At 47.9% G+C, this 17,107-nt stretch overlaps 1 protein-coding gene across 1 annotated transcript in view; it reads right to left on the reverse strand.

The window, feature by feature from the left end:
* Nucleotides 1-17,107, reverse strand: part of ADGRA2 (adhesion G protein-coupled receptor A2) — a 160,962-nt gene that overhangs the window by 73,636 nt on the left and 70,219 nt on the right. The window contains exon 2 of the mRNA XM_040414381.1: nt 3,834-3,905. Coding sequence (XP_040270315.1) covers nt 3,834-3,905 — 72 coding nt within the window. The remainder of the gene's footprint in view (nt 1-3,833; nt 3,906-17,107) is intronic.

The raw sequence follows: 17,107 nt of genomic DNA on the forward strand, positions 1-17,107 counted from the left end.
ATATCATGTGACACTTAGATTGCACACAAGTAGACATCATTTCACTAATTATGTGACTTCTGTAGGTAATTGGTTGCACCAGAGCTTTTAATGGGCTTCCTAACAAAGGGGGTGAATACATACGCACATGCCAATTTTCTGTTTTCTATTTCTAAACAATAGTTTTATTTATATAGTTTTCTCATTTCACTTCACTAACTTAGACTATTGTGTTCTGATCCATCACATAAAATTCAGATTAACAAAACATTGAATTTAAGGTTGTAATGTAACAAAATACGAAAAAAGTCAAGGGGGTGAATACTTTTGCAAGGCACTGTAAATTAATCATTTCTCAGGATTAGAGGAATTGATTTTCACAAGAAAGGTACGATTATGTCTCTGGGCAGCTACCCTTCATGACAATATGCTCACTCTACTGATACATAGAGCTTCTTCTAACATCGCATGGTTGCTATTGGAAACAGACAACAATGTATCTTCATTCTGCTGTCAGACGTGACCTTACAGTCTAAGGCTAAGTTCACACGAACGTGTGTGATCCGTGGCCGTATTGCAGCCCGCAAATTGGGGGCCGCAATACACGGCCACAGTTCCGTGTGCATTCTGCATCACGGATGCGGACCCATTCACTTCAATGGGTCCGCAAATCCGGAATAGCGGAACGGCCGCACGGGACCCCTCGGAAGCACTCCTCGGGTTGCGTCCAGTTCCGCAAAAAGATAGAAAATGTCCTATCTTTTTCCGGAACGGCTGGATCGCGGACCCATTATAGTGAAAGGGTCCGCCGATCCGATGCGGCTGACCTACGGCCGGCGATCATGCATTGCGGCCCGCGTGTGAACTCGGCCTAAGGCTCTATTGACTTCAGGTTTGGGGCCTGATGACATGTGTCAAAAAAACCTACCAATGTATACCTACAGTATGGCAGGAGTCTGTGATGGATCACAATGGCCTACAGTCATACAGTGGGACATTTTGCTAATAGGCTCCCACTATATTAAAAAAGTTTACAGTGCGGTCTATGTTTCTTTATTGTCTACCATAGTATCCATACCACAAAAAAGGTACACAGACATACAACTATGGAGTTCAAAAGGACACATTTGTGGTCTCCATCATGTCAAGGGAGCCCTATGAATATGTTTGGTGTACAGTACAGACCAAAAGTTTGGACACACCTTCTCATTCAAAGAGTTTTCTTTATTTTCATGACTATGAAAATTGTAGATTCACACTGAAGGCATCAAAACTATGAATTAACACATGTGGAATTATATACATAACAAACAAGTGTGAAACAACTGAAAATATGTCATATTCTAGGTTCTTCAAAGTAGCCACCTTTTGCTTTGATTACTGCTTTGCACACTCTTGGCATTCTCTTGATGAGCTTCAAGAGGTAGTCCCCTGAAATGGTTTTCACTTCACAGGTGTGCCCTGTCAGGTTTAATAAGTGGGATTTCTTGCCTTATAAATGGGGTTGGGACCATCAGTGGCATTGAGGAGAAGTCAGGTGGATACACAGCTGATAGTCCTACTGAATAGACTGTTAGAATTTGTATTATGGCAAGAAAAAAGCAGCTAAGTAAAGAAAAACGAGTGGCCATCATTACTTTAAAAAAATGAAGGTCAGTCAGTCAGCTGAAAAATTGGGAAAACTTTGAAAGTAAGGGCTATTTGACCATGAAGGAGAGTGATGGGATGCTGCGCCAGATGACCTGGCCTTCACAGTCACCGGACCTGAACCCAGTCGAGATGTTTTGGGGTGAGCTGGACCGCAGAGTGAAGGCAAAAGGGCCAACAAGTGCTAAGCATCTCTGGGAACTCCTTCAAGACTGTTGGAAGACCATTTCAGGGGACTACCTCTTGAAGCTCATCAAGAGAATGCCAAGAGTGTGCAAAGCAGTAATCAAAGCAAAAGGTGGCTACTTTGAAGAACCTAGAATATGACATATTTTCAGTTGTTTCACACTTGTTTGTTATGTATATAATTCCACATGTGTTATTTCATAGTTTTGATGCCTTCATAGTCATGAAAATGAAGAAAACTCTTTGAATAAGAAGGTGTGTCCAAACTTTTGGTCTGTACTGTATATATGCTAGGAGCTTTTTCCAAACCAAACTAGGCTCCAAACATGAAGTGAAGTCCCATCTGAGCTTCTACAATGCTATTCTGAATTTAGCTTAAACGGAACCTGTCACCGGGATTTTGTGTATACAGTAGAGCTGAGGACATGGGTTGCTAGATGGCCGCTAGCACATCCGCAATACCCAGTCCCCATAGCTCTGTGTGCTTTTATTGTGTAAAAAAAACGATTTGATACATATGCAAATTACCCTGAGATGAGTCCTGTCCCTGACTCATCTCACGTACAGGACACATCTCAGGTTAATTTGCATATGTATCAAATCATTGTTTTTTTTTACACAATAAAAGCACACAGAGCTATGGGGACTGGGTATTGCGGATGTGCAAGCGGCCATCTAGCAACCCATGTCCTCAGCTCTATACACAAAATCCTGGTGACATGTTCCCTTTAAGACAGTAATGGAGAAGAAAATTGTTTTTAACTGTTTACCAAGAGACTTAATGTTTTCTGTCTGAAATTCGGAAGAATTTTTTTTTTTTTTTAAGGCATTGCAGGATGTTTGCAGCTGAACAGAGTACTGTGTGATTACTGCTGTGGAGGACTGTTGGCATGCTACCCCTTAGACACTTCATTTCATACATCAAACAAAATTACCCTTCGTGCCCCCTGATCTCGCAGCTGGAACCCATAACTGTGCTCCCTCTGGGTCTGAGGGACAAAATAAGCCTTCTGCTTTCCCCAATTTCTGCATAAATACATGTAACCCACAGCTCTGCTATAAATCTTCAGCTTATTACAGGCGGCCAGACTATAAAGACTCCTACTGCTGGCAGATAAGGGGGCTCTGTTCTGGTGCCCCAGCAGGCAGTACAGTGCAGCCACTGATGACACAAACAATTAACTCCGTGTGTGGAGAATCCAGAATTCTGTGCAGCATCATGCAGGTCCTCCATCACGTTCTCAGGCTTACAGTACCATGAGAAGCCACATTTACAGGGTGAATGAATAGTTCAGTGTTAACAAGTGCTTCCCCTTACCCACAGGAAGAGTTAGAAGGACGCTTTTGGGGAAAATCCGCATTACAGGACTGCAATCAGCATTTACAATCCTGGACCAATATTCACATAAATGAGACCAAAGTCATCAGAGAAAAATACGGGTATTCTACGTGAGGCCAGTGTTTATGGATGCGGGGCGATTTATGTCTTCTACAGTTGGAACTGTAACTTCTTCATAGTGCATAGTGCAGAATAGTATAAATACTGGAAAAATGTCAAGTACATTACAGGCCCCTTTCTCAAGCCCTGATGACCAACTTGATCTTTCCATCATTTATAATGCTTTCTCCTAAATCTAAGTTTAGTTTCCCACAGGCAGTGCGCTTTTATGGACTTCAACGTCCCATAGATGGCCAAAGTTATCTACAGAGAGTTACACAACCTTCTTTTCTGTCCGCAGTAATACTCAGCAATTATCTATCTATCTATCTATCTATCTATCTATCTATCTATCTCATGTCTTTCTTTCTTTTGTTTTTTCTTTCTATGTATCTGTCTATCTCATATCTATCTATAAAAGAAATCAAACCAAATGGGACCCAATCCAGCAAAGGGAAAAAATCAAACCACAGTCACATGGAATACCTGCATCCACCAAGGTCCACTCGTGTCATTCATCCACCAGTAAACCACTATATCTATCGACATATATGGCATTTTAAGATAATAACCTACTACTTACAGCCTCTCCAGGTCCAAAAGTCCATAAAATGAGCCATTCTTCAATATAGTTATCTTATTATTGCTGAGAATCCTGTAAAAAACAGAAAGCAAGCAAGAAAGAAATCAATTAGATCAATATATAGCATAATCTAGAAACAACAACACATTAATAAGCAGGACCAGGTCGCCTATCTATTACCAACTACTTCTACAGGGTACCGGCCATAGTAAATCTGGCCATATCACTGTATAAGAGCCTGACTACTAATGGGTAAACCCGGCAATAAACTGTTGCCCCCACATGAGAATCCCCGGACAAGGATTTTTCTCGCACAATAAGTGGTCCAATAAAGCGGGCCTTATAATTTCAGTACCGCAGATATAACGACTGCATCAATAGCTCAGGTCAATAGTGATAATCAACAGCCGGTGTGATAAATAATCAGGGGAATGTGAAGTGTTGGCTCAGGACCATGCTATTGAGTGTTTGGCTCGTGACTTCTAGTTATAGTTCAAAGGACTGGACTGAGCCCAGCTTTAATGGCCAACATTCACATGTGTTTTATGAGACATATGGAACATCCTAATCTATCCCACAAGTCACACACAGCTCACACGAGCATGCATGTTATTCTCACTTCTATTCCATGGCTAGCTCTAATATGCAATATATTACTAGTGGAGACTTCTACAATGTTACATCAGGGAGTTGCTATTTAGGCAGTTCCTTAAAGTCGGTGTGCAAGAATGTGTAGGGGGGGTTGGCAACCCTGCTTCCTGACCCTGGCTCTCCACTCCTTCTCCTGCATGCCTGTGATGCCTTGCTGGGCTTCCTCGATGTAAACATCTGGTTTGACATCACTGCAGCCAATCACTGGCCGTGGTAGAGACGTATACCCTTGCATCATGTGACCATTTTTCATGACGTAAGGGGAGCCGGTCACTAGCACAGCCAGTGATTGGAGGTGGTGATGTCAAACCAGATGTTTACATCAAGGGAGCCCAGAGGAACATTGCAGGCCTACAGGAAGAGAAGGAGTGGGGAGTCGGGAAGTAGGTAAGTAAGCTTCCCTTTACAAGTCTGGTAAAGTGGCGAGTTTGCCATACCCCCTCCTCCCATTCTTGCACAACCCCTTTAAAGTGGTTGTCCCATCAGGAGACCTCCTGTCCATATGACCTATCAAAGCCTATGAAAGTCATAGAGGGGAATCCTCTGCCAGGGACCCCCGTCTACCAGCCAACATGGAGAGCCACTGTCAAACAGGGGATTCTCCCTCTTACAAGACTCTGGATAGGTCATCAGTATCTGAATGGTGGGGGTCCGAAATGGCCTATGTTCAGCCCTATAGAAGTCAATGTGGCTGAGTGCAATACGCAGCCGCTATACAATGTCTGGAGCTGTGCTTGAACAGCACAGAGAAGGCCACGATGCTCACAGGAGTGAGTCGAAGATGATCGGCGGGGGTTCAGGGTGTCGAACAAACACAGATCAGATAGTGATGACCTATTCAGAGGGTAGGCCATCAGTATTAAAACATTGGAAAACCCTTTTAAATACCAGGAAGCTGTGGCCTGGTTCTTGACCACAGCTGGCCGAGACTGAAACGGATCACGACCGCTCTGTGTGGTTGTACCCTAAATCATTTATCTGAATGGTCAGCATGTAATACTGCCTGAAAAATATATTTGCTATGGGTGTGTATATTGTTCACATTCATCCACACCACTGCCCAAATCTTCTGATGGGCGCACAGCTCACACTAACTATAGACTTTGACAGACGGGATACTTTCCAGTAGCTGAAAAGCACATTTTGAAACATAAAGCATAAGCCTGACCTGCTAGAAGAATGGACCATCTGAAAGTGTGATATTATCTCTTGGCCATTATTTCAGCGGTTGGTGGTGAGAGAGGTGATTATGGAACAGGAGGAAAAGAATTGTCTCGTAACTCGGAGTCCAAACATACATTGAACGGTCCCTTATTACAGGAACATGCACTCACTGTAGGTGGAGTTTTACAAGTGCCAGCACTTATCCCGCTTCCTGTCATTACACAAAATCACAATGCTGGGTCAGGGGTCCCGGAAAATTCAGCTGGAGCTGAAAATGGAATTCAGAGGGGGCAGCAACCTTTTAAAATAACACTGGAAAGAAAATAACATTGTATGGTAATGGAGAAAAAGAGGATCATGTATGAACATCCGCGTGGAATTCCCCTTTTCTGAAGAATTACTGTATATACAGTATTGTGCAAAACTACAACTCCCAGGCCTTCGGATATTACAATTTAGTGACAGCTGTGGAGGAAAACGTTGGGGACTACTCTTCTGCTGAATTATGGCAAAATTCTTCTAAATGGATATTACTCACAAAAAATATTAGCATTAATGGGGTTTTAAGAGATTTTTTTTTACTGATGACCTATCCTCAGGGTAGGTCATCAGTATGTTATCAATGGGGGTCCGACACCCAGGCCCCCCGGCGATCAGCTTTTTAGAAGGCAGCAGTGCTCCTGTGAGCGCCGCGGCCTTCTCTCTGCTTTCCCTAGGCCAGTGACGTCACGTTCATCTGTCACGTGGCCTAGGAGCCGCTCAGCCCCATTGACGTGAATGGGACACTGACCTGACGTCATTCGTTTTAAACTGTCGAAGAGGCCTTTTAAACAGTCACGTACAAACAGGTTTAGTACAGCGAAGCTTATCATCTGGCACAGCTTATCGCTGTAATATGAAGACAACATACTAAATCATTTTAAAGGAGTATTCTGGTTCGAACAAGTTACCTCCTATCCACATATCAATGGAGCAAAAGTCAGACATTTGTACTACCATGGGACTGCCGGAGATAGCCTAGTACTGTACTCAGCTACTGTATGTCCAACTGACCCACAGAGATGAATTTAGTGGCAGTGCACTCCGGGTATGGGAACCCTGTTTTCTCGTTCCTCGGGGTTCCCAGTGGTCGGTAATTAGAATTCAACCAGTAGCTTTGGACCATAAAGAAGCAGAAGAGCACGTAAGTCATGATGCCTTAAAATGCCATAGTTACTAATGCACCCCTTACAGTAACAGACACCTCTCTCCCCCACTACCAGCTGGGAAAAGGACAGTTCTTACAGGTATAGACCCAAAATCGGTGCACAAGAAAAGTGGAGTAGTTGTCCTTGGCAACCAATCAGATTACACCTCTCATTCTTCAGTTTTGATGAGACCTTACCAATAATAATAATTTTTAAAAAATCAGCTTTCTGCTCTTAATGAATGTCCATTCTTGGAAGCTGACTGATTGTCTCCATCAGTCTTTCTGTACTATTGATGTCCCCAGCAAGGTGGGCACCTGTCTGTGAGGGCATGTGGACATTGGCAGCCCAGGAGAGTTGTACCTATTCCAGCGCCCTCTTGATCCTTATCCATCTAAACATCCAATGCTTGTTTTTGATCAGAGTGGGTGCCATGGCTGGTGCCCTCACCAATCACTAGAACAGATGTTCCCGAGTCACACTACACAACTGCGTTCCGCTGTTTCTGTCCTGCCCATAGACTTTGAAGGAAGTGGCATCAATCCATTCAACCTCCTCCTCACTGTGCTTGTGCAGTGAGGGGGAACAGGGGACTTGTGAGGCCAATTCTAGCGATCAGCAGGGATCCCAGTGGTGGGGCCCCCAGCGATCAGACATAACCTGTGGATAGGTGATAAACGTCAGAAGCTGCCCAGGTTCTGCTCAAGCCTGGGACAATTAAGGCACTGTCGGCAAGTAGGCAGTCTCTATTCTGTCCTTGTCATGTTCTTTAGAAGAACTGCAAATGACACAGCAGTTAACCCTTGAAAGGATATGACATACTGTTAGTGATCAGCTGTTTCCCAGGTACTTGAGTTCCCCCTGCCTCCGATCTAACAAAACATCCCCCATCAGCAGAAGAGGAGGCAGAAGCCAGCAGCAGGTTCAAGAACCCGGGCATTCATGCACAAGTTCATTAAAGCTTTTTTAATGAGCAATTAGTGCTTGTGGAAGGGGACACAAGCTAATGGGGTCAAGACTCTGTCTTTATGTGTCGGCTCCCTGACTGCTCCAGGCCTGGGCACATTCTTTCATTTAACCCTTGTTAGGAGAAATATATAGCCTACATCTAATCTCCACGGGGCCTGAGGTATACAAGTGATGTTTTTAGGAAAATAATAATTTTCATTTGGAATATTTCTAGTAAGAAAAACGAGTAAGAAAAAACGGCAGGCGTCTTAGGATAACATTGGTGAATCAGCAGGCAGCGGCGACGTCTGAGGGCTCTTGACCTAATATCTTCACAGGAAGCTGCCTGAATATCTACCTACCCTGTTAACTCTTTGTAAATAAAAAAAATCTATTATAGGACAACTATCAAGAGGAATGAGAGCACTGGTGAAGAAGACCAGGATCTGAATGCATCCAAACAGCTGGATGTTGATCATCTGGAAGCAATAGACTAAAGATCTGATAGCAGATAAAAAATAATCCGACTGCAGTATTCTTCACAATCCCAGCACAGATTCAGATTTTTGTATTGTTCTTCGTATTTTTTGTAAGGCCTTGGGCAAGAGAAGTTTTGATTAAAGCAAGATAATGAAGGTGCGACCATCTAAGATGCAGAAGGACTTCTACTTATGACATACGACATAATCCAGGAAACTGTTTTAGGTTTAAGGTGCTGCCACGCTATGTTTTTTTCAGGTTTTTTTTTGGCTTATGCCAGGAAATTAATGCATCCACAAGATTCTTTTTTCCACACACAATGTTTTTCATTTGTTTCACACTTTTCTCCTATAGAGAAGTTTATGGGAAAATGTCTGAAAAAATAATAATAATGATAATATTTACAAATTCAGAAGGTTCATGTACAAAACAAAAGACGTAACTGGCTAATATACAACTGTACCACTAGGAGTCAGGGCCCTGCTCGCAAGAGATTACAATCTATGAGGAATTAGGGGTGACGCATGGGGTAGTCAAGACCATCATCATCTAAAACCGACACTATATAAAACAGTGTTCGTAGGGAATTTTATAATTTCCTATTGGCCGGCAAAAACTCCTGCTCATACCCTTGCCCATCTAGCCTATTAGGGGTCCTGCAGGGGAAATGTCTGGCAAAATCTGATGTTTGTCTGCAGCTGCCACGTTAAAGGGGTTGTCAGAGACTGTGAGATACTTGTCAAGCAGCTGGACCGCTCCGACGGGAGTGGCAGTAATAACTTCTGCAGCCACAATGCAGTGTGGCATTGTTAGTCCCATACATAGCTAGAACGCAATATCACTTTTTGGATAAAAGAATAAAGGATTTGATTCTGCAATGTGTCTACAAAAATGACATTTCATAAGTTATTTGGATAGAGAAAAAGGCTGGGGCAAATGATCTTGGGTTCCCTTCCATTTATAGATGATGACCAGCACTAAAAGCATGACAGGGGTATTGGTTATCTGCCGCTCGACCCCCAACACTCCTTTTTACTCCCAAAATCCTGAAACTAACTCCACCCATCTCTCAACTCAACCTGACCCCAAAATGACACACAGACACCGATCTTGGAATAAATCGGCCACAGCAGCCGTCTTTTATTAACAAATAAACATAACCATTTATAAATAACAATTCCCCCCCCCCGAGGGGAGGTCCTTGAAGCCCCCAAATAACTGCAAGAAACCCCACTGAATGAGCCATCTTGCTTCCAGCCGTTGCCCTCCAGCTCAGAAGCACCACTGAATGGCCCCTTTAAAATCCGTCACCACTGGGAGTCCAGCCCTCACCATGGAGCCCTCCCAGCATCCTCCTCTGTGAATATGACCAACTTCAAGGACCTCCCCCCGCCACAGCCACCGTGACACTTACACAACCCTGCCTACCTTCAGTACACTAAGACTCATACCCCTAAACCTACAACCAAAATAAAAGGGGAGGGTGGGCGGGAGTTTTCTCCAGATCTCTCCACAAAATGGCCCCTGTCTTCCTTCCTGCTCCCCTATTTAACCCCTTGACCACACCCCTGCCCTGAGACCACCCAATCCCCCTTTACCTAGCTCCATCCACCCATCTCCACTAACCCCACCTATCCCACTACCAGGGGGTCTCCCTAAACCAAACCCCTGTCATGATGCCCTCCCCTAAGGCTACGCCCCTCAGTCCGGCCATAACTTGACAGGGGTATTGGTTATCTGCCGCTCGACCCCCAACACTCCTTTTTACTCCCAAAATCCTGAAACTAACTCCACCCATCTCTCAACTCAACCTGACCCCAAAATGACACACAGACACCGATCTTGGAATAAATCGGCCACAGCAGCCGTCTTTTATTAACAAATAAACATAACCATTTATAAATAACAATTCCCCCCCCCGAGGGGAGGTCCTTGAAGCCCCCAAATAACTGCAAGAAACCCCACTGAATGAGCCATCTTGCTTCCAGCCGTTGCCCTCCAGCTCAGAAGCACCACTGAATGGCCCCTTTAAAATCCGTCACCACTGGGAGTCCAGCCCTCACCATGGAGCCCTCCCAGCATCCTCCTCTGTGAATATGACCAACTTCAAGGACCTCCCCCCGCCACTGACGCGAAGACTTGACCGCCTTAAGGCTGAGCGTCCCTCCACAAACGCAAGGCCACCTCAATGCCCTCCTGAATCGCCAAGCACCACATGTCTAAACCAACCGCATTTAAGTGCACTCCGTCAGCCCGCCAAAACCCCCCCACACCCTTCTCAAGCTCCATATGCCTCACAGCCACCGCCCCATTCCTGGCCATGAACCGACCCATCGCCCGGTTCACCTTAACACGGGCCCTATTTACGCCCTCCACGGATCTTGCATCCCTCCACACCATCCTAGGCACTATATCGGACCATACCGTCACCATCCGCGGGAACAACGCCCATATCCTCAGCAAGTCAAACTTAATGCCCTGCAACAACTCCCTAAATGGCCGCGCTACCAGGTCATTACCCCCTACATGCAAGACCAACACCTCGGGTGCCCTATCCTGCCTCACAAACCTGTGAATCTCCGGCAACACCCCGGCCCAAACCATACCTCTCCGCCCTAGCCATCTCACCACCGCCACGGACCTCGAGAACCCCAGCTGCTGACCATCCGGCCGAACCGCTGCCCGGACAGCCCCCCAAAAGACATAAGAATGTCCGAGGATCCACACTAGGGCCGGCACTGCATCTGTAAAGAAAAAACAAAACCAAGACCAACCAATAATAACATTGCATACAGAAAACCCGATCCCCTACCAGCCCCCCTGGCCGTTCCCTTACAAGCTCTGCAAACGAATATATGATCTGAAACGAACCGATTCCCACCGCCCAATCCTTTTTATAATCTCATCCCCCAACCCCCACCTCGCTGCTTCCGTTGCCGCCCCGATTCTAAATGAATGACTCGAATACCCGTCAGGCCCCAAACCCAACCGAACTAGACACTTCGAAAAAACCGCCGCAAACTGAAAGCGCGACAGAAAGGAATCATCCCCATGCACTAACAACGGCAACGTATCACTCCTCCTACCTCCCCAATATTCACGCAAGCTCAGTACCGGACACATAGCGCACTCCGGGACCCCAAACAACACCACCCTGCGCCCCCGTCCTTCCACATCTGTCTTAGACCGGCGAATAACAAACTCTAGCCTGTCCTGAAACAACTCCACATCCGCCTTCTGCAACCCCCCTGCCTTACGCACCGTTGGACTAACCAATTCCCCCACCCGTAATGCCCCAAAAAACGCCAATGAAAAGGCTAAACGGAACAAACGAACCTCCGAAGCAGAAGTACATACCACCCCTAGTTGCTCGCCCAGTCTTAACAATAACCCGAAGGACACCGGTCTCCTGCCATCACACCCTGTACCCGTCCTGCGCCACCCCTTCAACGCCCGCGTCACCAAAAATGACTTAGTCGCATCCGGCAGCTGCCTACACTTAAAGCCGAACGCCAAACCGGCCATGCAACTATTCATTTTTGCTACAGACCAGCCTTCCTCCCTACAGTGCCCCACAAACAACAACATAGGAACCTCCAGGTCCCCCTCCCCAACCCCCAACTGACTGCACCACTCCTCCCAGCACTGCCACGATTTTAAATACAGCTCCCACGTCCTAGGCGCCAGCGACGCCTGAATGAGATTGGCTACCGTTCTTCCAGTACCTCCCATAGACAACTCGGGCATTCCCTCCCAAACTCTTCCGCGTCTGGAGCCAACTGCCGGAACCGGTCCCACTGTGAACGAGAAAGAGCGTCAGCTATGCCATTTTCTACACCCGGCACATGCACCGCCACCACCCACGCATTGATCAACAGGCACTCCAACACCAGCTGTTGTAACAACCTCACCACCAACCCTGACGAGGCTGACAACCCATTTATCGCCTGTACCACTCCCAAATTATCACAGTGGAACCGAACTTTTTTGTCACGGAACACTTCCCCCCACAACACCACCGCCGCCACAATAGGAAAAAGTTCCAACAAAGCCACATTCTTTACCCAACCTCTTTCCACCCAACTGTCAGGCCACCGACCCGCACACCACTGCCCCCGGCAATAGACCCCAAAGCCCTCACTCCCTGCTGCATCTGAAAACAACTCAAAATCAAACGAATTCACCACATCACCCATAAACAGAGAGCGACCGTTATAACAATCCAAAAAGGAACCCCACACCTTCAAGTCCGCTCTCAACTCCTTTCCCAAACGAATATAATGATGTGGTGCGACCACCCCCGCCGTCGCCATAGACAACCTCCTACAAAACACCCTCCCCATAGGCATAATCCGGCACGCGAAATTAAGTTTTCCAAGCAGTGACTGAAGCTCCCTCAACTGCAGCTTTTTTAAACGACACGCCCTCGCTACCTCCCCTTTCAGATCCTCCAACTTATCTAAGGGCAACCTACACTCCATCCTAACCGTGTCAATCACAATACCTAAAAAACTCAACTCCGTGACCGGCCCAACCGTCTTCTCCGAGGCCAGCGGGACCCCAAAAATTCCAAACAACGACTCCAATGTATGCAACAACAATGCGCACACCCTGGACCCCGACGGACCAATACATAGGAAATCGTCTAGGTAATGAATAATTGACTCACAACCCGCCGAATCCGCCACCGCCCATTCCAAAAATGAGCTAAACGCCTCAAAGTACGCACAGGACAGGGAACAGCCCATAGGCAAACATCTATCCACAAAAAACTCCCCCCCCCAAAAACACCCCAACAAATGCAAACAATCCGGGTGAACCGGCAGCAAACGAAACGCGGCCTCGATGTCAGTCTTCGCTAATAGCGCCCCCCTTCCAAATTTCCTAACCCACTGCACTGCCGCATCAAACGAGGTATACACCACCGAACACAAGGCGGGGTCTATACCGTCATTGACCGACGAGCCCTTCGGAAAAGACAGGTGGTGAATAAGCCTAAACTTATTCCTCTCCTTCTTTGGCACTACCCCTAAAGGCGACACTCGCAAATTCGGCAAAGGCGGGTCCACGAATGGGCCCGCCATCCTGCCTAGACTGACCTCCTTGCTAAGCTTTTCCGCTACCACCTCCGGATGTTCCAACGCCGACCTCAAATTTCTCCTAATTAACAACCCATCACCCTGAACAAACGGTATCCGAAAACCAACCGAAAAACCTTCCTGCAATAAAGCCGCCGCATCCCTATCCGGATATCTATCTAGAAACGGGCCCATCCTTCCCAGGCGTACTGGCGTCTCCCCCTTTGCTATTAAAATCCCCCCCCCTCTGTCTGTTACCCCTAAAACACCGCGCTGCCCCATGCGACCCCCCACACACTGAGCACTCGTGCTTAAATTTACACTTTGCTCCGAATTTACATGTCCCATCATTGAATCCGAAACAAAGCCCTTTTGCTGATGCTGACGCGACATTGGACTGCCCTCCGCCTCCTGCATCCCCCCGAAAGGACTGGCCCTGTCTCACCGGCGCCGTGACCTTTAACCACAGCGCGATATCCTTATGGTCCCACTTTATTTCGGGCCGCACCGCCTTCCGCTGCCGGAACTGTTCGTCGTACCGCAGCCACGCCACCCCCCCATACACCCTGTACGCCTCCCCAACAGCATCTAAATAACAAAATAACGCCGAACAGCACTCCGGCGCTTTTTCCCCAATTACTCTTGCTAATATCGCGAACGCCTGCAGCCAGTTTGTAAACGTCCGCGGTATCAGCCGGTACCTCCGCTTCTCCTCCTCCTCCTTCTTACCCTCCTCCCGTCTCACCCTATCCAGGTTAAACTTGTCCAAGGGAAGCAGAGAAAAAATCTCCACATACTCCCCCTTCCAAATCTTTTCCCTGACCTCCTGTTTCAAATGCGCCCCCAACGGGCCTTCAAAGCAGACATACACCTCCCCTCTCGCCCTGTCATCCATCCGCACCGTCTCATCCTCCGCCGCACCCCCCGCCTGCGTTTGCACTGACGCTACCGCAGACCCTACTCCTGAACTGGCTCCCACACTCCCACTAGCGCCACCGGAAAACCCAGACACCCCCCACGCTGGTAACGGAGACGCACCCCCCATCCCCCAGCCCGCGAGCAAACCTGCTAGCCCGCCTAATAATTGTCCCAAACCCCTGCTAACATCTACTGGGGCCCCCCCAACACCCCCAGCCCCCCCAACAATCTGCGCTAAAGTTCCCCAAGAGGCCTCACCTGGCTGCCTGGGTGCTGTGTCCCCACCAGCCGAAGATCCGGAATCCAGTAGATCACTCCTCCGCGATGCCGCCTCTTCATCCAATCTCCTAGCCAGCCCCAGGCTAGAGACGTCAGGACCGCCATCTTCAACGGCTGCACCAGAGTGGGCGGAGCTTCTTCTCCCCTGCATCCCGACCACCGAAGACAGGGGCCTGCCGCCGGACACCATGGCAACTGCGGCAGCCCCGCTCCCCACGCCGTCCTGTTCACGCCGGGAGGTCCCAGCCCCCGATCCTGGGCTGGAGACCCCCGCACCTGGTCCTTCTCCACCGACGACCACATCTGAAGGCCGAGGTGACCGGGCCCGGCCACCTCGCAGGCTCCGCCTCCCGACCGGATTCCTCCCACGCCGGGGAGTACTCGAGGAAGCAGTCCCCGCTGACCCCCGGCGTGGAGGGTCCCCAAGGGGGCTCCGTTTTCGGCGCTGAGCCTTGGTGGGGGGCTGAGACGTATTGGACGTCTCCGGGCTGTAGCGCGCCGGCGGCCTGGCCCGCCGCGGCCGGACTGATATTGGCTGAGGCCCAGCTGGAGCCTCTGCCGCCCCCTGGAGCATCTGCTGCACCTGCGCCTCCAACCATTCGGCGCCGCAGACCTCCGCCGCTGCCCGCAGTTTTGCGATCGTCTCCTCAAGCTGGTCCATGCTTCAGCGTACAGGTACCAGTTTTCTCCAGATCTCTCCACAAAATGGCCCCTGTCTTCCTTCCTGCTCCCCTATTTAACCCCTTGACCACACCCCTGCCCTGAGACCACCCAATCCCCCTTTACCTAGCTCCATCCACCCATCTCCACTAACCCCACCTATCCCACTACCAGGGGGTCTCCCTAAACCAAACCCCTGTCATGATGCCCTCCCCTAAGGCTACGCCCCTCAGTCCGGCCATAACTTTTTCGGGTCTATGTACTGTAAGTGCAACAGATAATACAATCTGCACGGCATGGTCAGGAAATAATTGGAGCTATGATTTTCCTACTGGACCTTTAATGTCCGCTTCCTTATGACTCCCATAGTAATCTATTAGTAGCTGTGTAAGGCTAAGCTCACATATCAAGGAGCCACCACATCTAAAAAACCACAGCAAAAACCTCACCTCATCCAGCTATTTCCCTGCAATGAACAGACCTGTCTTTGTTAAAGAAGATGTTCCTAGAATTCAGTCTATAGGAAAACCACAGGCTACACGTGTTTCCCTACCAAACGTCCCTGGATTAAATTCAGTGGCAAATTAAAAGAACTATGAAGTTGTCATTCATGATGATCCTATGGGGAAGGAAGTCAGACTGCAAGCTCTCCTGCAGAAATGACTTATGTGCCTTCATGATACCGGTTGCTTTTTTGGTATACTGGTACAGTTTTTTCATGCCAGTTTAGTTACATCTATTCTTCCCATAAAAAGTGCCTTGTGAGAAATGTCTTCAGAGAAGACACGTAGGCCCATGTTTAGTAACATCTAATAGGCTACATTTATATATCCATTTACAAACTCCGACAGAGAACAGACTAGCCGTGCACCGCTGGATCCTCATTCAGGGCTCATGCCCACGAACGTAAAGGCTCCGAGCCAATGCTGCGGACCGCACCGACCGCGGGGCAGCCGCATGCAGATCGCAGACCCATTCACTTGAATGGGGTCCGCGATCCGCATCCGACGGTCCGCACCGCAAAAAAGTAGCGCATGCACTACTTTTTTGTGGTGCGGAGGCATGGCCAGAAACACCACGGAAGCACATGGTAGAGGAGCAGACTACCGGAATTACCATATGCGGCAGAGCTCGACACCACCAGAGCCCACCACATCCCCAATCACTATAATTAGAGATGAGCGAATCGAAACCAACTAAGTGGAATTCAATACGAATTTCAGGATAAGTTCTGTTCGCCGCAAAGCTGAATTTCCTTGTGCTTCGTGGTAGCAATTCAATTTAACCTGAAATAGTGTAAAAAAAATCATATTTACTTTAACTCCTCCATTTTCTCGCGACGGGCCGGCCGCCACCATCTTGATTTAAGATCTCGGCTGAAATCCCGTGCGCATACATCACCATGTCGGCCGGAGATTTTGCGCAAGCTCTTCAAGCAAGATGCCGGCGGCTCATCACGAGCAAATGGAGGCGGTAAGTATGATAAAAAATGTTTTATGTTAATTTTACACTGTATTATTACTCTTAGATGCTGAGATCATGTATGAACGCGGCATCTGAGGGGTGAAATGATGGGGAGCGGCGCTATCGCAGGTCCCTGTCATTGCACCCGCTACTTACAAAAAAATGCACTTCGTGACGAAACAGCTGAATTGAATATTCCAAAACTTCGCTCATCTCTAACTATATTAGGATCCGTCAGGCTCTCTTCCAGAAAAATACCTCTGCATATGGTAATTCCAGTAGTCTGCTCCTCCGCCAGAACAGACTACCTGAATACCGTAACGCAAGTGTGGACGTAGACTTACGGATGCAAACTGAGCACAACTGATGGCCATTGAAACAAATGGCGATTAAAACGGGTCCGTTTATTTTCCATTTTTCTGTTCTTCTGACGGTTCAGAAGATG

Source organism: Bufo bufo, chromosome 1 (assembly GCF_905171765.1).
Source record: "Bufo bufo chromosome 1, aBufBuf1.1, whole genome shotgun sequence".
Lineage (NCBI taxonomy): Eukaryota > Metazoa > Chordata > Amphibia > Anura > Bufonidae > Bufo > Bufo bufo.